Below are 23,572 nucleotides of genomic sequence, written 5' to 3' on the forward strand. Positions count from 1 at the left end.
AAATTAGTGGCCTGCTCCAATCAGTATCAAAAGCTAAAACACAAAATGCTGGACAATCTCAGCAGGCCTGGCAGCGTCTGTGGAGAGAGAAGGGAGCTAAAGTTTCCAGTCTGGACGACTCTTTGTCAAAAGCTAATATTGTTTTGATTGAAAGTATGTACTTTGTTATGATGACTCCCAAAGTTTTGGAGCCGTTGCCCATTTTTGTGTGTTTTCTTTGTTCAAACAGAGTTACAAAGCACAAAGAGCCCAAGATTGTTCATCTGCCTGTGTTCAGGAGCCAGCTCCTTCTGCGGGGAGCAGCCTTGGTTCAACAGATGATCAGAAGCCAACAGGTGGGACGCAGGTGGAGGCTGACGAAAAATCTACTGAAGTCGCTACTGGCGAGACCAAAATGGAGGAGGAGAGTCCCAAATCCGAGGTCAAGGCTCCTGCAGTGTCAGGTGATGGCACCATTCCCCATGTGGACAAGGATGGTGCTTCCGACTCGCAGGGTGCCCAGCTCGAGAGCCCAAGTTGTGAAACTGGAGTGATCTCCGGCAGTGCACCTGTCACAGAATCTGATGGCAAACTAATTGCCAGCCCTCTCTCAAATGATGAGGCGGCGAACAGCCCCAAGGAGGTGGTGGAGCAGACAGCCAGCCCTGAGAAGTGTGAAGCAAGTTCAGTCGCTGGCAGTGAGGCACTAGGCGATGACCACGATGGGAATGAGGAGGGCGACCTGAGCTTGATCAAGACTGAGGAGCCCAGTGAAGCGGAGGATGCCGAGGAGGAGCCCCTGGCAGAGAAGGAATGCGAGGGGGTGAATGTCAAAGGGGAGGATAACGAAGCTGAGCTGGAGGATGATTTCAGCCACCTGGAACGCAACACCCCCAAAACGAGATCCGGGAAGGCAGCCAGAGGCCGGCGTTTCTCCTCGAGACGGAAGAAGTAAACTAAAGACCCAAATCCACTTTTTCTAGAGTAACGTGCTATGGTTGGGATAAATCTGGGTTTGCCACAGTGTTAGATTCACAGTGGGCTGTCTCAGTGGTTATGTACTTTTCTTTCATTAATGAGAGAAGAATCTTGTACAAGTCCGCTGCTGATTATAAACTGTGTAGTGTCCCAATGCAGTACCTGTTCAAAAATATTTCCCCGCCCTCTTACGGATTATAAAGTAGAGGCGACTGCGGTGCTCCAAAGATTTTAGTATTGTAACTTAGAGCATTCGCTTTCAGTGTTTTCTTTTGGAAGTAACATCACTGCAGTCTTTGCTCCATGTACTGCAACTGGCTGTCCCTTCACCGCTGACACCTGAACCATAGGCCACTGAGATAAAGTCATTCTTTGTAGACTTGAAACCCTATCTTGTATAAAATAAAACCTCCTTTCAAGTCACCAGTTAGTTACGGAAGATACTGAGGTATCTTGGGGCGGAGTGGGGTCACCCCCACTTGGAGGCCTTCACTGGGTGACCATTGCAACCTTGAGACTGGAACCATTTCACGGGGTCTTTGGTAAGTGTACACCACTTCTTTTGAAACATCATGCACATCTCGGTGTAAAATCGACTAGTGATTTTGACACTGAAAATTTGTTTTTGTGTCAGTTTCACCATTGCATTAACAGATGGCAAAAACATAATGTAGCATTCTCTGAAATAGACAGCCACGGTTGTTACGCCATTCCCAGTATTGATCCCAGAAATGGCTACCTGCCCGTTCTTCTTGATGCACCAGCTGGTGGGTGAGAGAATGGGGGAGGGGTGGCATCTTCACTAAATTATGGTGGAATGTAAGGCTTATAAAAGAGAATATCCCCGTTTCTGTGCTTGAGCTGGGTGTTTTTATTGCATGACCCGAATCAGCTGCGATGGGTAAAGTGAAGCCGTTTATGGGGAGTATTTTGTTCTTTCACGGGATGGAGGCATCATTGGAAAGGCCAGCATTTGTTGCCCATCCCTAATTTCCCTTCAGCGGATTGGCTTGCCAGGCTATTTCAGAGGGCAGTTAAAAGTCAACCACATTGCAATGGATTTGGAGTTGCATGTAAACCAGAAGATCTAAAGAACATTAATGAACCAAATGGGTTGTTACAACAGTCAGTCCTAGTTTCAAGGTCACCATTATTGATTCTACCTTTCAATCCCAAATTTATTAATTGAATTTAAATTCCACCAGCTGCTGTGGTGGGATTTGAACCTACGTCTCCACAGTCTTAGCTGTGAGCCTCTGAATTACTAATTCAGTGATATCGCCACAACAATTCCCGGTGCATGATGCAGCTAAATCTCACACTGATCTTGCATTAACATGAGATGCACAGTATCGTACTGGTCTCAGCTTTATGGACCACTCAACCAAAATGACTCTTTAAAAATTATATATTATTTAAAATGTTTGTTTATAACAAACAGGATATCAATAATGTATCGATCCTGGCTCCGGGTCACTGTCCGTGTGGTGTGGGCACATTCTCCCCGTGTCTGCATGGGTCTCACCCCACAACCCAAAGATGTGCAGGATAGGTGGATTGGCCACACTAAATTGCCCCTTAATTGGAAAACAAATTGGGTACTCTAAATTTATTTAAAAAACGGATATCTATAACGTAGCTGATATAAAGCACACAGAAAAAACAAGACTAACACAACGATCACATAATCTTTTTACAACAATACTAACTACCCCCCCGCCCCAAACACCTGATGCAACTAGTTCTTTAAAGTAGGAAATGAATGGCTGCCATCGCAGGTAGAATCCCTGCACCGATCCATGGTGTTCTTGACCTTTTCCAGATATAGAAATTGCACATGGTCACCCAATCAGGCCAAGGCACTACACGGTGTAGAGACTCTCCTTCCCAACAGAACTCTCCTTCGGGTTATCAGCAAGGCAAAGGGCAGAACGTCCGCCCTCACCCGGTCTGCATTCCCGGTCAGGCCACCAACGGACAAGACTCCAGATCCATATTGAGAATTGCTGACCTGTGTTAAAGAAGGAGAGCTAAAAGCTTACCATCCGAGGGCAAGACTGGAGTATGTGGGTGTGAGGAGTGGGCCCATGAGAGCACCACCCACATTTGTCCTCCACTCCCGTGAAGAACCCACTAAGCCCCGGTTGGGTGAGCTTTGTGTACCACCTTGAGCTGAATCAGGCTAAGCCACGTGCAGGAAGAAGTGGAGTTCACCCTGCGAAGGGCCTCGCACCACATCTCTTCAGAATAGGACCTCACTCCCCCACCCACATTGCTCTCACCCAGTCCAGTGAAGCTCCCTCCATTAACATGATCTCCCCAAGGATATTTGAAATGCTCCCTCCCCTCAAACCCCTCCAGCAGGATTTGCCTAGGCATGGTGGGTTGCGGGGCTTAAGGAAATGTAGGACAGGCCTTCCGGATAAAATTGCGCAGCTGGAAATAGCGGAACGCGTGTGTCCCTGACAGTTGAAATTTCACCGAGTGCTTCTCCAAACTGGCAAAATCATCTCTCCACAAATAGATCCCCAACGGTCTCAAGGCCCTTTCCCCTCCTCGACTTAAACGTCACATCTAGGCTTGGCGGCACAAGCAAATGATTGTCACAGATGGGGGCCTATAGTGACATGGAGTTCAGTTTGTAGTGCCGCCTAAATAGAGGTCACCACCAGGTTCGAGGAATACTTTGCTGGGAAGAATGGGAGCGAGGTCCTCACCAAACCCGAGCCCCAACATCAACCCCCCTCCATATGAAATTTGACTCCCCAATCACCCAAATACGGTTTCCATATTGGCTGCCCAATAATAAAAGAGCAAGGTGGGTAAAGCCAGACCCCCCCCCACCCCCCCCCCCCCCCACCCCCCCGGTCCGTGTGATTTACCCACCCAAATAAAAAGAAGTCTGTAATCTGTTAATCCTGGCAAAAAGATTTGAGGAGGAAAACAGGGAGGCATTGAAATGTAAACAAAATTCTTGGGAGAATGTTCATCTTAACGGTCTGGACCATGCCCGCCATGGACAGTGGAAGGGTATCCCACTTTTCTAGATCTGACGTCACTCTACTCACCAGACGTCTTTGATTTAACTTATGAAATGTTGGCCAATCTTGGGCCACATGGGTACCGAGATAAACAGAAGTTTCTCTGACAAGGTGAAAAGGCAATACCCTCAGATTGACTCCCCTCCCCGAGGAAATTAAAAGGAAAGTAGTCACTCTTCTCCAGGTTCAGTACGTCCCCCGCAAAGGAGCCAAAATTCCTCAGTAGCTTCATTATTCCTTTCATAGCAGAGATTGGGTCAGCAGCATGCAAGGGCACCTTGTGCCCCTCCCCTCCCGCTTTATCCCCCTCCATTTTCTCCAAAGACCTCAATGCAATGACCATGGGTTCAATCGCCAGCATAAACAGGAGTGACAATGGGCACTCGTGCCTCTATTCAAGAGAAAGTACCCCAAGCTCATCGCGTTAGTGCATACACTTACCTTGGATGATATATACAATAGCTGAACCCGTGAAATTAAGTTATGCTCAAATCCAAAGAGATACTCCACTCTACTCTGTCAAAGGCCTTCTCCAAATCCATTGAGATAATCACCTCTGGTTCACAAGCTGAAGAGGGGGAAGAGGACAACATTTAGCACCTGCCATTAGATAATTGTCGCTCCTTGACAAAACCTACCTGCAATTGCTTCCGGGACACTTGCAGCCAGTAGCTTGGTGTCCATGCTCAAAGGGGAAATGTGCCAATATGATCCACATTCTGTTGGTTATCCTTTTTCAAAATGAGGGAGGTGGAGGCCAGCGATAGTATATCGGACAATGCCCCCGAGCCACAGAATCATTGAATATATCTCCTATCAGCAGTACCAGTTGACCCGCAAACCTCTTGTAAAATTCTCCTGGAAACCCATCGGGACCAGGGGCTTTCCCCGACTGCATCAGCCCAATGCCCTTCAGCACCTCCCCAGAACTTAACGGGGCCTCCAATTCCTCCCTTCTCTCTCTCGCTCTCACAACCTATCTAGGATCTCTGACATGTTCAACCCCTGGGGGCTCTGACCTATAAAGATCCCTATGAAATCCAAATGCTGCAATTGACCCTCTCGGGCGGAGGCTAAACTGCCACACGAGTCTGATCCGCACAATCTCCCCGGGAAGCTGCCTGCCGCCTCAGTTAGTGAGCCAGAAAAAGACCTGCCCAAATATAAAGGGGATTTGGGAGCGTGGGTGATGTTCTCAAAGCCACAGCGTTGCCCACCCTTGTGTACTCTTGAGAAGATGTTGGTGGGCTGTCACCAGTCCTCCTGATGTACCCTTACAGTGGGGCAATTCCAGAATATTGAGATAGTGATGGCAATGCATGTCCAAGCCAGGGTGATGTTCCCTTGAAATTGTTGCTCTTGTCCTTCGAGGTGGTTCTGTTTGCAGGGAGAGGAAGATGCTGCCCAGTTATGTTAAGTAAATTGTTGCAGTGTGGTGTTGGCGTAAGCATTGCCAACCCTGGTTGGCTGTATTCCTAGTGGTGTAATCACATAACCTCATTTCTTGACTATTCCAAATAATCCTGGAGGGATGACAACCAGAGTGCTATGGTGTTGGAGGGAATGGATATTGAGTACAGTGGCAGGGTGTTATAGAATCCCTACAGTGCAGAAGAAGGCCATTCGGCCCATTGAGTCTGCACCGGCCCTTGGAAAGAGCACCCTACTTAAGACCACGCCTCCATCCTATCCCCTTAATCCAGTAACCAAACTGAGTTGATCAAATTGCTGCTGGCAAAATTCTACCCTAACAAATTCAAAATGGCCACCGAGACATTTTGAAATGTGGACAATTAGACACACATGATAGAATCTTTCCTCTTGGGAATAAGATTGCGTTTCAGTTTTCTGCATTCTTTCTTGTGGGGCAAGACTTGACTTAACTTGTTTTATTAAATAGTCATAGTAATCGGAACATTTTACAATTTGTGCTTAAAAATAGAAAACAGCGGGCAGCCCGCTTGCGCAGTGGGTTAGCCCTGCAGCCTCACTGCGCCAAGGTCCCCTGGGTTACTGTCCGTGTGGAGTTTGCACATTTTCCCCGTGTTTGCGTGGGTTTCGCCCCCACAACCCAAATGATGTGCAGGGTAGGTGGATTGGCCACGCTAAATTGCCCTTTAATTGGAAAAAATGAATTGGGTACTCTAAATTTATATTTTTTTAAAATAGAAAACCGATTTATCAGGATTTGAAGGGAAGGGTGAAGTTCCAGGTGTGGAGCTCTCATCAGAACAGTCTCAGCTTAAAATGTTGACCTTTTCTTATACAGCCACTGTGCATTTGAGCATTTTCCATGACTTTTGTTAAAACCTTTAACCAAAGAATATTAAAAAACCTAAACACAATTTTTATTTGGTTTTGTGGTAATAGCCTGTAATACTCACAGGGATGCTGGGACTGAAATGTGAAATTGCAGCACCATCTGTTCACTTCCTGGCTCCAGGAAAGTGCTCTTGTAATCAATCCAGCCTGTTTCTGAAACTTTATCACTCACTGTTGTGGTAAACCTGTTAAGACCCAGATGCCTTTATTCAGCTTTCTTTCAGAGAGGTTAATTTCATGGTCCATAAAATAACCAAAGGCCCTTCAGATAATGCAACCACACAGTGCAGAGGAATTACGGCGTTCCCTGGTTTGGTTAAGGCTACCTGGCTTCCCTCCAGCAGTGGCTGTTCTACTGCCCTAATCTTGGGCCAGTCACCTCGATGATTGTCGCAGATTTTCCCTCCCCTTCTTGTTGCTTCTCGCTGAGGGCAACTCAAGAAGCTGCCAGCACATTGAGCATTGCCCCAAATGTGATAATTCAATGGCGCTGTGTGCTGGAGCTCCAACCAGCTGCCATCAAGATTGTTTCCTTGAAATATAACAGTTGCTCTTTTTCAAAAGCTCGAAGGGCAGATAACTGCAGTAAATTTTATTTAAATAGGCTTAAAAGTCACATACTAGACTAGCAACACAGAAGTCATTGGTTAAAATTCCACGATTGTAAAATTAATCCAGTAAATCTGTGGCCTGTATACCAAATACTCAACTGGGGGCCATCACCCCCAATCTGCTCTAAACTGTGTTTGTTGCAGTTGGCTTTCTCCGGGAGACGAGCTGCCAACTGCTACTCCGAAAAACGGTCCATTGCCATCACCTGATAACTAGTTGCAGGTGGACAATCTCACCTGGTGTCGCCCATATCCCAACAGCAATGACATTTTGGCCAATGTAAAACTTGCCCAACAAGTTTTGGTATTATTGGTTCAATGAACCCTTCTGCTCATTTTAAATCGGACTCTTTCGACGTACCTTACTATTCAAGTGTCAAGTCTGCTACCACGGCTGCAAAGCCTGGGTTCTCTCTCTGCCAGGTTATGGTGCCCTTGGTCAACGAAGCGTGAACATTCCTGGCAGTGCAGCCTTTAGCAACAGAAAATAAATGGTTAGCGAATGTCAACAATCAACTGAAGTGAAGCCCGTGAACCTAGTTTTGTAATTAAGTCAACCTTCTGTGAGCCGCAATTACACTTCAGTTTGACCAAGGATAGGGTTCGCGTGGGGAAGTGGCACAGCAGTTTGAGATGCTGTTTGTATGTCTCCCCCATTCCTTCTCCCAGTTCTTTGAAGGGCTGGATGGCACACAGTACATAAGTAGAAGCAGACTAATCTCCCACCTCAATTCCACTTTCCTGCCATGTCTCCTCATTCTCTGTCTTCAATATGCTCAGCAATTGTGAATTCAGAGACCTCCAAGGTAGAAAGTCGGGGCTGAGCTGGAATCCGGAACATTAGACCATAAGACAGGAGCGGAAGTAAGGCCATTCGGCCCATCGAGTCCACTCCACCATTCAATCATGGCTGATTTCAACTCCATTTACCCGCTCTCCATAACCCTTAATTCCTCGAGAAATCAAGAATTTATAAGACCCTCCTCTAGCTGTTCTCAGTTCAGAGTCTCGTCTAATAGAATGTCGTAACGGTGCTAAGAATGCAATGGCTATCTGAAAGTTTGGAGATCAATATCCTCATTTGATTTGTGTGAGTTGACACAAGTAGTGCCAAATAAGGATGGCTTTATTGTGTGGAACGTGAATCGAAAACAGCAAAGTTTAGGCCCTGTTAACACTTGACAAACTTAGTTAAAGGATTGTCCCCACAACAGCCAATCAGCAGCTCCGCTCTACTGCCCATCCAGCAGAGGGCAGTAGAGCGGAGCTGCTGATTGGCTGTTGCGGGGGCAATTTGCATACATCTGTTGTGCTCACCCTAACTTGAAGGTGTATCTGAGCAAGATACCCTAGCTGTTCAAGTGAAGACAAGCATCCAGCAGAGGGCAGGAGAGCGGAGCTGCTGATTGGCTGTTGCGGAGGCAATTTGCATACATCTGTTGTGCTCACCCTAACTTGGAGGTGTACCTGAGCAAGAGACCCCAGCTGTTCAAGTGAAGACAAGCATCCAGCAGAGGGCAGTAGAGCAGAGCTGCTGATTGGCTGTTGCGGGGGCAATTTGCATACGTTTGTTGTGCTCACCCTAACTTGAAGGTGGTTTGTGGAGGAGCTGTTGTCAAGTGACACTTAAACCCGAAACACTTCTTCAGTGTTTCCCTCCCTACCCCCTCATCTAACCAAAAAAAAAACCAACTGCTGTAAAGATCAAGAGGAAGGCTCGAGGGCAGGTAGAAGTTGAACCGTGAAGTCACAGCCTGCAGGTAAGGGATTGGCTGGTGACTGTTAAGTCGTTTTTCTTTTCTTTTCCCACGGGTGTTATCGTGCGGGGCGCAGAGGTTGCTGAGTGAGTGCTTGCTGAGAAGGGGAGTGAATAACAGGTAAGCTCTTTTTCTTTTTTTATCTAGAGGGGATGGCAGGGAAGGTAGAGCAATGTTCCTCCTGCAGAATGTTTGAGGTGAGGGACGCCGTCAGTGTCCCTGCTGATTTCGTCTGTGGGAAGTGCACCCATCTCCAGCTCCTCAGAAACCGCGTTAGGGAACTGGAGCTGGATGAACTTCGGATCATTCGGGAGGCAGAGGTGGTCATAGATAGAAGCTTCAGGATGTAGTTACTCCGAAGAATAAAGATAGATGGGTGATGGTGAGAGGGGCTGGGAGGAAGCAGTCAGTACAGGGATCCCCTGTGGTCGTTCCCCTTAGTAACAAGTATACCGCTTTGGATACTGTTAGGGGGGGGGGGGGGGGGGGAACTTACCGGGATAAGCCATGGGGTACAGGTATCTGGCACAGAGTCTGTCCCTGATGCTCAGAAGGGAAGGGGATAGAGGAGTAGAGCATTAGTCATTGGAGACTCCATAGTTAGGGGGATAGATAGGAGATTCTGTGGGAACGAGAGAGAGACTCGCGGTTGGTGTGTTGCCTCCCAGGCGCCAGGGTGCATGATGTCTCGGATCGTGTTTTTGGGATCCTTAAGGGGGAGGGGGAGCAGCCCCAAGTCGTGGTCCACATAGGTACCAACGACATAGGTAGGAAAAGGGATAGGGATGTAAGGTAGGAATTCAGGGAGCTAGGGTGGAAACTTAGATCTAGGACAAACAGAGTTATTATCTCTGGGTTGTTACCCATGCCAGGTGATAGCGAGACGAGGAATAGTGAGAGAGAGGAGTTGAACAAGTGGCTACAGGGATGGTGCAGGAGAGAGGGTTTCAGATTTCTGGATAATTGGGGCTCATTCTGGGGTCGGTGGGACCTCTACAAATGGGATGGTCTACACCTGGACCAGAGGGGTACCAATATCCTGGGGGGGAAATTTGCGAATGCTCTTCGGGAGGGTTTAAGCTATTTCAGCAGGGGATTGGGAACCTGAATTGTAGCTCCAGTATACAGGAGGTTGAGAGTAGTGAGGTCATGAGTAAGGTTTCAAAGTTGCAGGAGTGTACCGGCAGGCAGGAAGGTGCTTTAAAGTGTGTCTTCAATGCCAGGATCATCCGGAATAAGGTGGGTGAACTTGCGGCATGGGTTGGTACCTGGGACTTCGATGTTGTGGCCATATCGGAGACATGGATCGAGCAGGGAAAGGAATGGTTGTTGCAGGTGCCGGGGTTTAGATATTTCAGTAAGCTCAGGGAAGGTGGTAAAAGAGAGGGAGGGTTGGCAGTTAGTCAGTATTACGATGGCAGAAAGGATGTTTGATGAGGACTCGTCTACTGAGGTAGTATGGGCTGAGGTTAGAAACAGGAAAGGAGAGGTCACCCTGTTAGGGGTTTTCTATAGGCCTCCGAAAACTTCCAGAGAAGTAGAGGAAAGGATTGCAAAGATGATTCTGGATAGGAGCGAAAGCAACAGGGTAGTTGTTATGGGGGACTTTAACTTTCCAAATATTGACTGGAAACGCTATAGTTCGAGTACTTTAGTTGGGTCCGTTTTTGTCCAATGTGTGCAGGAGGGTTTCCTGACACAGTATGTAGATAGGCCAATGAGAGGCGAGGCCATATTGGATTTGGTATTGGGTAATGAACCAGGACAGGTGTTAGATTTGGAGGTAGGTGAGCACTTTGGTGATAGTGGCCACAATTCGATTACGTTTACTTTGGTGATGGAAAGGGATAGGTATATACCGAAGGGCAAGAGTTTTATCTGGGGGAAAGGCAATTATGATGCGATGAGTCAAGACTTAGGATGCATCGGATGGAGAGGAAAACTGCAGGGGATGGGCACAATGGAAATGTGGAGCTTGTTCAAGGAACAGCTACTGCGTGTCCTTGATAAGTATGTACCTGTCAGGCAGGGAGGAAGTGGTCGAGCAAGGGAACCGTGGTTTACTGAAGCAGTCAAAACACTTGTCAAGAGGAAGAAGGAGGCTTATGTAAAGATGAGGCAAGAAGGTTCAGTTAGGGCGCTCAAGAGTAACAAGTTAGCTAGGAAGGACCTAAAGAGAGAGCTAAGAAGAGCCAGGAGGGGACATGAGAAGTCTTTGGCAGATAGGATCAAGGATAACCCTAAAGCTTTCTATAGATATGTCAGGAATAAACAAATGACTAGGGTAAGAGTAGGACCAGTGAAGGACAGTAGTGGGAAGTTGTGCTTGGAGTCCGAGGAGATAGGAGAGGTGCTAAATGAATATTTTTCGTCAGTATTCGCACAGGAAAAAGACAATGTTGTCGAGGAGAATACTGAGATTCAGGCTACTAGACTAGAAGGGCTTGAGGTTCATAAGGAGGAGGTGTTAGCAATTCTGGAAAGTGTGAAAATAGATAAGTCCCCTGGCCAGATGGGATTTATCCTAGGATTCTCTGGGAAGCTAGGGAGGAGATTGCTGAGCCTTTGGCTTTGATCTTTAAGTCATCTTTGTCTACAGGAATAGTGCCAGATGACCGGAGGATGGCAAATGTTGTCCCCTTGTTCAAGAAGGGGAGTAGAGACAACCCAGGTAACGATAGACCAGTGAGCCTTACTTCTGTTGTGGGCAAAATCTTGGAAAGGTTTATAAGAGATAGGATGTATAATCATCTGGAAAGGAATAATTTGATTAGAGATAGTCAACACGGTTTTGTGAAGGGTAGGTCGTGCCTCACAAACCTTATTGAGTTCTTTGAGAAGGTGACCAAACAGGTGGATGAGGGTAAAACAGTTGATGTGGTGTATATGGATTTCAGTAAAGCGTTTGATAAGGTTCCCCACGGTAGGCTACTACAGAAAATATGGAGGCATGGGATTCAGGGTGATTTAGCAGTTTGAATCGGAAATTGGCTAGCTGGAAGAAGACAAAGGGTGGTGGTTGATGGGAAATGTTCAGACTGGAGTCCAGTTACTAGTGGTATACCACAAGGATCTGTTTTGGGGCCACTGCTGTTTGTCATTTTTATAAATGACCTGGAGGAGGGTGTAGAAGGATGGGCGAGTAAATTTGCAGATGACACTAAAGTCGGTGGAGTTGTGGACAGTGCGGAAGGATGTTACAAGTTACAGAGGGTCATAGATAAACTGCAGCGCTGGGCTGCGAGGTGGCAAATGGAGTTTAATGCAGAAAAGCGTGAGGTGATTCATTTTGGAAGGAATAACAGGAAGACTGAGTACTGGGCTAATGGTAAGATTCTTGGCAGTGTGGATGAGCAGAGAGATCTCGGTGTCCATGTACATAGATCCCTGAAAGTTGCCATCAAGGTTGAGAGGGTTGTTAAGAAGACGTACGGTGTGTTAGCTTTTATTGGTAGAGGGATTGAGTTTCGGAGCCATGAGGTCATATTGCAGCTGTACAAAACTCTGGTGCGGCCGCATTTGGAGTATTGAGTGCAATTCTGGTCGCTGCATTATAGGAAGGATGTGGAAGCATTGGAAAGGGTGCAGAGGAGATTTACCAGAATGTTGCCTGGTATGGAGGGAAGATCTTGTGAGGAAAGTCTGAGGGACTTGAGGCTGTTTTCGTTAGAGAAGGTTAAGAGGTGAATTAATTGAGGCATACAAGATGATCAGAGGATTGGATAGGGTGGACAGTGAGAGCCGCCTTCCTCGGATGGTGATGTCTAGCACGAGGGGACATAGCTTTAAGTTGAGGGGAGATCGATATAAGACAGATGTCAGAGGTAGGTTCTTTACTCAGAGAGTAGTAAGGGCGTGGAATGCCCTGCCTGCAACAGTAGTGGACTCGCCAACACTAAGGGCATTCAAATGGTCATTGGATAGACATATGGATGATAAGGGAATAGTGTAGATGGGCTTCAGAGTGGTTTCACAGGTCGGTGCAACATCGAGGGCCGAAGGGCCTGTACTGCGCTGTAATGTTCTATGTTCTATTTTTTTCCCAGTCAGCCAACAGATCTTCATTCTAACCGTCTGGTAGGGATTAAAGCTTGTGAAAAAGAACATTGTGTTTGCCTTGTGACAATAAGGAGCGTCTTGCAGTCCAGATAAATCCTCCAAATAGCAATGATTGAAGCCAGAAGAGATATCTGAGCATCTTCTGGTCCTGAATTTCACATCACTGCCTCAAATTGGGTTATTTGAGAATCTAGTGTTACTCACTTTTTGAATTGATGCAATGCACATAACTTCACAGTGCTGTCACCCTAACCCTAACCCTGTTGGAGTTGGCCTTGATTGAGAAGAAGGAAAAAATAATCCGTTACACTCCCCTTAAGGCAGAATCCACAGTGACCAAGAGTTAATAACCTGTGGGCGGGCAGCACGGTGGCGCAGTGGGTTAGCCCTGCTGCCTCAGGGCGCCGAGGTCCCAGATTCGATCCCGACTCTGGGTCACTGTCAATGTGGAGTTTGCACATTCTCCCCGTGTTTGCGTGGGTTTCGCCCCCACAACTGAAAGATATGCAGGGTAGGTGGATTGGCCACGCTAAATTGCCCCTTAATTGGAAAAAATGAATTGGGTACACTAAATTTTAAAAATAAAAATAAGCTGTGGGCCTTTTTTCTTTTATATTCTTCCCACGTGAGCCATTTAATTTAAACCCAGGTGTCAAGCAGAGGAGATGTGTTCAAGCGAGCCGCCCGGTTCCCCGTCAGATCTTCAACACGTGAAATGCGCATACACACACACGCCTGTCTATTTTATATGCATCCTTGATCGAGCTGATCTGTAAAATGTTGCAATAAACACACCATCAGCAGTTAACTCTCTTCATTCCTTACAAATCCTCTAGAAACATGACATTTGGATTGGAGCAAGGGAATATTTTGGATGGACAGTGTTCAATGTGTTTAGGATAATGGGGCATTTTAAAGCTACTTTTTTGGAGATGGATGTCCCTTTTATTGTTATTTACTTTTTTTAAGTCATCCATGTTGCTGTTTGTGTGTACTGTCATTTTCCCTTATTCTAAATAAAATGCTGTTCTCAGTGTAGTTTCAGAAACATGCTTGTTGTTTTCAGTTGGTAATTGAATGGCCTGCAGTGAGGTTTCAGAAACAAAGCTTCAGCCACACGTTGTTTCAAATAATTTTTAAATGTATGGTCAGCCTGTGTCTCTCACTAAAAGGTTTTTGGAAATTCTTCACACTTCTGCACACCCTGACTTGCCGCTTAATTACATCTGCACCCAGAACACGAGCTCTGGCTACAAGCTAACACCGACCATCAGTTTCAATCGCCACCTCATCTGATGTTTCCATTAGGGTTTCTGGCCAGCAGCTTGAACAACCGAAGGTTGACTTGCATCAAGGGGCCAAAGAACCAAAAGTGACCTGAAGGCAAAACATGTTAATCCAGGAAGCTGTGATCGGGAATGCTCTGTCTGAAAGGGTATTGGGAGAAGATTTAGCATTTCAAGTTCTAGTTCTCTGTGGGTTGAAAATGTCAACTCCCCACCTTGTTATTCTGGTGATTGCCCTGATTCTATTACCTATTTGCCAACCAGCAGAAACAATCCGTTAACTACTTAACCGTTTCAAAATCCTCTAAATTTTGAAAATACTTTTTTTATTTTTAAAGTACCCAACTTTTTTTTCCAATTGAGGGACAATTTTGCATGGCCAATCCACCTGACCTGCACATCTTTGGGTTGTGGGGACGAAACCCACGCAGACACGGGGAGAATGTGCAAACATTACACGGACAGTGACCCAGAGCCGGGATCGAACCTGGGACCTCGGCGCCGTCGTCCCAGTGCTAGCCACTGTGCCCCGTGCCGCCCCCTTGAAAGTGACTTCTGCCGGAGACCATTTTTGGTCTTCCTCTTGAAATATTTCTGCTGACAGTGCAGCAGCTGTAAGTAGATTGCAGTAAGGACTGGAAGCCACTACCGTGTGAATTCATTATAAGCTGATTCTGGCTGAATCAGAAGGAACATTGCTTTCCATTTGAGCCGCAAGTACCTCTGCAGTTGGTTATGGTTAGCTTCACTCCCATAAAAGCTAGAACACTATATATATATATATATATATATATATATAGACCATAAGACATAGGAGCGGAAGTAAGGCCATTCGGCCCATCGAGTCCACTCCACCATTCAATCATGGCTGATGGTATGCCATGAAAATCAGATGCCCACCCCATTACAGGGGAACCACCGGTTCGCACCAGGAAGAACAGGTGGAGGGTTTTCAGGGTGGCACAAGGCAGGGATACGAAAGTTGGGGGACCTGTTTGTGGACGGGAAGTTCGCGAGCTTGGGTGAGCTGGAGACGTACGGGCTCCCCCCCAGGGAACACCTTCAGGTACTTACAGGTAATGGCGTTTGCCAGACGGCGGGTGGTGGAATTCGTGCAGTTACTGCCCCACACAGTACAGGACAGGGTGCTCTCGGGGGGGGAGGGAAAGAGTGGGAAGATCTCGGAAACGTACCAGGTGATGCAGGAGGAGGCCTCAGTGGTGGAGTTGAAAGGTAAGTGGGAGGAGGAGATCGAAGAGGGGGCGTGGGCAGATGCCCTAGGGAGGATGAACTCTTCCTCTTCGTGCGCGAGGCTCAGCCTCATACAGTTTAAGGTGTTGCACAGGGCACACATGACCGGGACAAGGATGAGCCGGTTCTTTGGGGGTGAGGACAGGTGTGTTAGGTGCTCAGGGAGCCCAGCAAATCACACCCATATGTTCTGGGCATGCCCAGCGCTGGAGGAGTTTTGGAAGGGCGTAGTGAGGACGGTGTCGAGGGTGGTAGGATCCAGGGTCAGACCGGGCTGGGGACTCGCAATATTTGAGGAGCCGGGAATGCAGGAGGCGAAAGAGGCCGGAATTCTGGCCTTTCCACTGATTCTCCTTCAGTGGAAAGATGCAAGGCCCCCAAGCGTGGAATCCTGGATCAGCAATATGGCGGGGTTCATTAAATTGGAGAGGGTGAAATTCGCCTTGAGAGGGTCGGTACAAGGGTTCTTTAGGTGGTGGCAACCGTTCTTAGACTTTCTGGCAGAACGATAGACATTGGTCAATGGCAGCAGCAGCGTGGGGGGGGGGGGTTACTTTATTTTTGTTTATGTTATTTACACTGGAGGGTCTGAGGGGGTGTATGCACCTGTTGTGTTAAGTCGGGGTGTTATTGTTAATTTATTTCTGTACAGGGGGGGGAGGGGTTTGAGGGGTTGCTTTTTTAGATCATGTTTTGTACTTAACTCTGTTGGGTTTTTTTTCTCATTTTGTTATTGATATTTTATGAAAACCTTTAATTAAAAATTTTTTTTTTTTAAATGAAAATCAGATGGGGTAAATATCTTATCAGATCAGCTCCAAACTCTCCATCTGTTTAACATCCAATAAAACTGCAACTCAGTAATCGATCAGTTTATTAAGTCAACAGCATATTAAATCAACTGCTCTCAAACAGATCTAATAGTCATTTGCTAGTACAGAACTTGAGTGTTGCTGAAAAAAAAAACATTTTAGAGCCATAGAATTCCTACAGGAGCTATTTGGCCCATTGAGTTTGCACCGACCCTCTAAAGCTAAGTCCACTCCACCACCCTGACCCCACCCTAACCTGCACATCTTGGGGCAATTTAGCATAGCCAATCCACCTAACCTGCACGTCTTTGGACTGTGGGAGGAAACCCACATGGACATGGGGATAAAGTACAAATTCCACACAATCAACCAAGGTTCGAATTGACCACCATGCTAACCACTGTGTCACCATGCCGCCTGCATTGGTATCCTAGAAATTGTTCTGATGAGTGCAAGATGAAAAGCTTTGACAAAATGTTTTTTTTCAACAAGACTGATCAAGTATAATTTACATTCCATAATGAGATGTGTACACCGTAAGAATGTCATTGCTTGCACATTGCACTTTTTTAACAACTAAAGCTACATTATCGTTTGTACAAATGGTGCATATAGATACTTGTATTCAGGTTGGTTCTGATCCTTTCACATTGTTCTGTTGCAAAATAATAACACCCACTCTGAATTGTTACCTCCCTGAAACAAAACAGCTGATCAATTCTTATATAATTCAAGGAAATAGCAATAAATGCTGCAGAGGCAAGTTGGAGAGAAAACTTGGCACTCAACATCCCAGTTACGGCAGTGGTAAATTATTGCACGATTCTGTGGGCATAACAAATCCGTAGAGGAAATAAAAGGATTAACTTGAATAGTGTTACAGAAGCAAAATATTGAACAAGCACATAAATAGAAGTAGACCATATGGCCCATCGAGCCTGCTCAACCAATCGGTATGATCTTGGGCTTCAAACCCCTCCTGCTGGTCATATCCCTTAGTTCCTTGAGAGACCAAAAATCTGTCTATCCCAGCCTTAAATGTCAGAGCAGCCACAACCCTCTGGTCGAAGAGTCTACAGATTCAGACCCTTTGAAGTAATTTCTCCTAATCTCAGTCCTAAATTACAGGCCCTTTCCCGAGACTGCCCCCTCCCGCCAGCGGAAACATCGCAGTATCAAGCCCCCTCAGAATTTTGCAGGTTTCAATATTATTCATTGCAGATGCCGAAAATCATAGAATTATTCTAGCACAGGAGGATTTTACAGTATATTAAGAAGGGTTGCTGCTAAATTATAGATTTTCACAGTAGTTGTAATTTGTTCCTCCATTCAATTAATTTTAGAAGCAGTGTAAACTGTTCATTGAGAAATTTTCAAATCAGGAGCAAGCTGTAATTTACCAGATTACATGGTGTACAAGATAAACCCATTCCTCTGGCCCCCAAAATTGTTTTTGCTATACTTGGCATATAAACTGACTTCCCTTTTCAGCCGTAACATGCTATGTAGTCGCATTAGTACTCAGCCTCAAATTTCTGCTCCACAAATGCATATTTTATTTACCTCTTAACTCGGCACAAGGGTTCGAGCAAGTGATACAGACTGTGTTGTGGACACACATGGGAGTCTCAGACACGCCTGCACAGAGCAGACCCTAGAATTAGGACACGGGTCTTCCAGTGAATCAAATGGTGAAGCTGGTCTCAAACTAAAAGTTGCAACATTTGCCAACTCTGCAAATAACTGCTGCAGCAAGGGAATTCAGTGGAAGTGAAAATCTGGTGCAAGGATGGAAGGTGCAATCTACTGTGAAAAAGATGCACCATGAGAACAGGGACCAGTCACTGGCCTGATTTTGAGAATCTTTTAACGAAATGGTTACACCATCACTAGAAATTAAATGCTCACTCAAAAGCCAAATCAAACCCGGAGTCCAGCAAATATTTCAGAGCTACGGTTAGTTGGTGTAGCGAATTTATGGAACCACAGTGTCTGGTGTTGTGGCAGAAGACCAAAATCGCTCAGACTACCAAAAGACCTTGATGCCAAAGTTCCCAGTTCCCAGCGTTAGTAGCAAAAAACAACTTGAATTTCAATAGGCCCAGCAATCGAACTGTGGAGTTGAAACGTTTGAAAACAGTTCTAGTGAAATCTGCAGGACACGAGAAGACCAGATTCATGGTGGCACTAGCCTCCATGGCCAAAGGAATGAAATTCAAGCCTATGGTCATTTTCAAACTTAAACCATGCCAAAAAATCAAATTCTCAGTATAGGTTTTGTGTATGTCCATGACAAAGGTTGGGTGGATGAGGATGAAGGGAGGTTATGGATTTATAATGTGTATAATAGGCTGCCCAGTGGCCTGCGTGAAGAGTTTAGTTTATTATTGTTGTGGGGCATGTCCCGATCCCATAAAACTGACTAAATCAAGAGTTGCCTGCAGAGAAATAACACCTAAATTGAAGTTCTGCCAAGAGGTTTAATATCTATAGCTCAACCTTTGAATTGTTTTTTATGCATGCATCCAAGGGACTTGCATACAATGAAGGTGGATGATTGACAGAAGAATCATATGTCATCAGATCATTCAAAAAAATGTGGGACGTCCAATTCATTGGATGGCGAGAAGGATGATTCTGATCCAGAGTGGGATCCAGTCATGCCATAGATAAAGTGACTCAATGAACTCTTGCATCAAACGATTAATTTGCTAGTTTTTAAAAAGCTTTCATTGTTGTTCAAAGTATCTTTGTACAAATAATTTATTCAATGAACAGTGCCACATTAATTATGAATTATCAGAGTTACGTTTTCTTTTCAAATTTCAAAATGGCAATTACCCACACTGGCGATTCATAATTTAACCCATTTGCACCCGTTTTGGAACACTTTTTGGGAGGCTTACACACTGACATCTATGCTAAGTAAAACAGCAAAAAACATGTTGCAAGATGTTTTTCGATTCAGAATGACTTGGGTGTTCTCGATACATATGATTTTTCAAACCATTTTCTCAACGATGGATTTTCAATGCACAAATTACAACATGTGACACAACAGTCAAATTGAGTAACATAGATTTAAATGTAGATTACAGGACCAGCAGAAACATTCAGTAAAGACAGAAAACTGGATAAGAGGGTCACGGGATCAATCTCAAGGATTGAGCAGCAGTCTGCAATACCAGGTACAGTTTTGGTCACCAGATTTCTCTTTGCTACTGGCTACCTGAATAATGCAGCGATGCCACAGAATCTGGGAATGTTTACCAAAGGGGGGCTCAGGTGATTATTAGTTAAGATCTTAAAAGGTATAAATAAGACAAACAATACATCACAAATTGCATAAAATGGCATAAACCCTTAGCAAAGGGAGGGTTAAAGGAATGTTTAGGTTTAACGTTTTATACAGATTTTGGTGAATGAATGGGTGGAATGGTTGGCAGAGGTTCTGATTCTATATGTTCAAATTCGAGAAGGTTTTGCATTTATTTTGCACCTTACATGATCATCAGATTCCCCAAAGAACCAACCTTACAACCAATGAAATACTTCTGAAATGTCACTGGTGGTGTAATGTGAGGAATGGAGCTGCTAATCTGCACATTGCAAACCCCAGTGGTTTTCTGATGCTGATTGAGAGGTAAATATTGGCCAGGTCTCCCTGCTCTTCAGAATTGTGCCCGCTGAACTATGGCTGACGCTGGAAAAATACAAAATTAACAGTATGGTGGATTCTAAACACTAGGTACCAGTCAAATGAACTACAATGCTCCATGGGATCTAACACTCAACTTTTTTAATTATTTGTATCCCATTGAAATAAGATTTCTGATCTCATGATAACTCACAATTGGAGCACAGCATCTGTCACAAATGAGCTTCCTCTGGAAGGAAACAACAGAAATTACACAGCCAAAACCAATAGAAAGATATTAATAAAGACTGAAGATGTCAGAACTGCAGCTCAATACAACAAATTAAACTGGCCAGTGTCACAGGAGAATAAAGTTGCTAGCAATCCTTAAGCAGGACATGTAATGTTAGAGCTTGATAGAGAAATGGTGATCAGAGTCAAGTACTGCGGTCCTGGGAATCTGTTGGCGGCGTTGCATCCATTTGTTGCTGCCTGAATTCCATCCTCGCCTGGCGATTTGACTCCAGCAGTTCATGAAGTTTTGCATTCAGGGCATCGTTCTTCTCCTCAAGGTTGTCCAGGCAAGAGTTGATTTGGTCAAGCATCAGATTGAGTGCAGCGTATTCTGCCGAGAAGGGGAAGTGAGGTGAAGAATACAAGATTTAACTGTCAGCAGAATAAGTTACAGAAAAAAGGAATATATTTGTGGCAGACTAAGAGGTGACAATTTTAGTGTGACCACTTAAGGGGTCTCACCAGTCTCGACAACAGAAATAATCTCAGGACATCCCAAAATACTTTACATCAAATTAAGTCACAGAGGCATTTATGGGACAGAACGAGACCATTCAACCCATTGAGCCTATGCTAACTCCACAGAGCAATCTAGTCAGTCCCACTCCCCGGCTCAATCCCAGGTTTATAGCATTCAAGTGTCCATCTCATTTCCTTTTGAAATTACTGTTTCCACTTGCACCAGACTCATGGGCATCGGGTTCTAAATCATTACCATTCACTCTTCCTCACATTCCCCTGCATTTCTTGCTCAAAATCTTAAACCTGTGTCACCTAGCCTTAGTATCATCAGCTAATAGCCACAGTTTTCCCTCGTCTACCTTATCCAACCTGAAATAATCTTGTATATCTCTATCAATTCACCCACCCCCCTCGATCTCCAAAGAGAAGAATCCTAACTTTTCCGACACAACTTTGTAACTAACGTCCCCCATTCCTGGAAACATCCTGGTAAATCCTTTCTGCAAATCTCGTTTTGAAACATGGTCACTATTGTAATGCAGCAACTTTGCACCCAGCAAGATCCCACACACAGATGTGTGATGTTAAGTGTTGACTGGATATCGGGGATAACAGCACATTTTGTCTTCGATGGCAGGTGGGGTGAAGGTTTAAATTCTCATCTGTAGAATGGCAGCTCTGACAGTGCTGCACTCCCTCAGCTCCCAAACATAATGAAAATCTAATTCGACACTTTCCATCTCAGGGTCTGCTGGAGTAATCTAATGGAGTCCTGTCAAGGTGTCAGGTTGGAGGGGGTTCTGCCAAGTTGTTGGGTTGGGGGGGGGGGGTTCTGCCAATGTGCTGGGTTGGGTATGGAGGGGGGTGTCAGGTCAGGTTGGGGAGGTGGGGGGTGTTCTGCCAATGTGCTGGGTTGGGTATGGAGGGGGGTGTCAGGTCAGGTTGGGGAGGTGGGGGGTGTTCTGCCAATGTGCTGGGTTGGGTATGGAGGGGGGTGTCAGGTCAGGTTGGGGAGGGGGGGAGGTTCTGCCAATGTGCTGGGTTGGGTATGGAGGGGGGTGTCAGGTCAGGTTGGGGAGGTGGGGGGTGTTCTGCCAATGTGCTGGGTTGGGTATGGAGGGGGGTGTCAGGTCAGGTTGGGGAGGTGGGGGGTGTTCTGCCAATGTGCTGGGTTGGGTATGGAGGGGGGTGTCAGGTCAGGTTGGGGAGGTGGGGGGTGTTCTGCCAATGTGCTGGGTTGGGTATGGAGGGGGGTGTCAGGTCAGGTGGGGAGGGGGGGGGTGATCTGGAACAGGGGGTAACCTCTTGATAACCTCTGCCGGGTTTACCTTCCTCGGGCACCAGCTCCTCCTCCTCCCGGCCCGCGGTGACACTCGGCTCCCCATTGGGCCCCGACATGGCCGGGTTGGCAGCAGCAGCGGCCCCGGGGTGGAGTCGCCGCTCGGAATCCGGCACCTTCCACTGTAACAAACTCAGCTGTGTGGGGTCCTAGCAGCGGCTGTCGCGGAGCCGCCTGACAACAAGGCACACCCCCACCCCACCCAGTTCGGGATAATCATTCCCGAGCACAACACCGTCATTAATATCACAATTAAAAATACAAAGCCAAACTTGTCATTTTTTAAAAATTGGCCGCAGGCACAAAGGAAGCTGCCTGGCTGTGAAGCCCCTTGTCTGTAATTTATGGGCAGGTTGTTACACATTTAAAGGGGTAAATCCTGACCACAAATTGGTTTCCAGAACAATACATTAGAGTGAAGTGAACTGAATATAACAGATTGAACAACTTACTGGAATTGGTGCAACATTTGTGACAAACCAAACTACAAAAAAAGACTTGCATTTATGTAGCACCTTCAATATCTAATAAACAACTGTAGTAACTCCTTTTCCAGTCATCAAAATAGTGGTTGTGAAATGTTTTATATCCACCTGAGAAAGTCGGTAGGGCCTTGGTTTAATGTCCAATCTCAAAGATGGCTCCTCCGACAGTACAGAACTCTCACAGCGTTGCACTGTGAGTGTTGGCCTAGATTGTGTGCCTACATGAAACTTACTCACACAACCTTGTGATATAGATGGTCCATCACGACCAGATCTATATGCTGTCTCATATGTCAATTGCTCATTCTCAATTTCTTGTTTTGCCAAAATAAATGCTGGCCATCTCTCGAAGTTGCTGATGCTGGGACAGCTCGATGGCGCAGTCGATCCCGGCCCTGGGTCACTGCTCGTGTGGAGTTTGCGCATTCTCCCGTGACTGTGTGGGCCTCACCCGCACACCCAAAGATGTGCAGGGTAGGTGGATTGGCCACACTAAATTGGCCCTTAATTGGAAAAAAAAGAATTGGGTACTCTAAATTTTTTTTTTTTAAGTTGCTGATTCTGTTCACCTCCAATGCAAACACCAATATTAAATATCCAAGTCAATAATCAGGATACAAAACTGTTGCGTAGGTTCTCAGGACGGCCCACTATCAAGAGTTCTGAATTCTTACACAGTGCGTAACTGGAGCCCTGGAATGGGACAAGTGGCAGATTTGACACATCCATGTATCCATGTCAATCATGATCAGCTCCACAAGGAGGGGTCACTGTATTTGTAGTTTGAGTAAGGAGGTGCAGAGTTTTGAAGAACAACCCATTCACAATCAGGAGTACTATCACATAATTTTCTATCCTCTCCAGAAAGTACAGATATCTCTTCAGATGATCTGACCATTTATCTCATTGTTGTTTGTGAGAACTTGTTGCCTGCAAAGAAGCTGCGACATTTCCCAACCATGACTCCTCTTCCAGAGTACATATCTGGCTGTAAAACTCTTTGGCAAATCCTGAGGTGCTAGAAGGTGTAAGACAATACAAGTTTCTCACCAGGTTTCTCACTGTAGTGTGCCTCCCCAATGCTCCTATTCGCCCCTGCTCCCCAAGTACTTTCTCCACATTCTACCCAACCATGCACTCCCCCCACCTCCCCAACACAGACACATTTTAAAAAGTTTAATTTAAAGTACCCAATTCTTTTTTTTCAATTAAAGGGCAGATTTAGCCCTTTAGGCTAAATCCACCTACCCTGATTTAGG

General features: G+C 45.8%; 2 protein-coding genes across 4 annotated transcripts in view; one reads left to right on the forward strand and one right to left on the reverse strand.

The window, feature by feature from the left end:
- Window positions 1-13,795, forward strand: part of LOC140399308 (uncharacterized) — a 69,077-nt gene extending 55,282 nt beyond the window's left edge. For all 3 annotated transcript variants that reach the window (XM_072488813.1, XM_072488815.1, XM_072488814.1), the window contains one exon: window positions 230-13,795. In XM_072488813.1, coding sequence (XP_072344914.1) covers window positions 230-934 — 705 coding nt within the window. In that variant the 3' untranslated portion in view covers window positions 935-13,795. The remainder of the gene's footprint in view (window positions 1-229) is intronic.
- Window positions 13,796-16,141: 2,346 nt separating this feature from the next.
- bbln (bublin coiled coil protein) lies at window positions 16,142-21,993 on the reverse strand. The gene is made up of 2 exons (XM_072488816.1): window positions 21,818-21,993; window positions 16,142-20,358 (listed from the first exon to the last, which is right to left on the reverse strand). The coding sequence occupies exons 1-2, from the start codon at window positions 21,885-21,887 to the stop codon at window positions 20,171-20,173; spliced, it is 258 nt and encodes an 85-aa protein (XP_072344917.1). The 5' UTR covers window positions 21,888-21,993; the 3' UTR covers window positions 16,142-20,170.
- Between the last annotated feature and the right edge of the window lie 1,579 nt (window positions 21,994-23,572).

The sequence above is a fragment of the Scyliorhinus torazame genome, chromosome 22, assembly GCF_047496885.1.
Source record: "Scyliorhinus torazame isolate Kashiwa2021f chromosome 22, sScyTor2.1, whole genome shotgun sequence".
NCBI classification, from domain to species: Eukaryota; Metazoa; Chordata; class Chondrichthyes; order Carcharhiniformes; family Scyliorhinidae; genus Scyliorhinus; species Scyliorhinus torazame.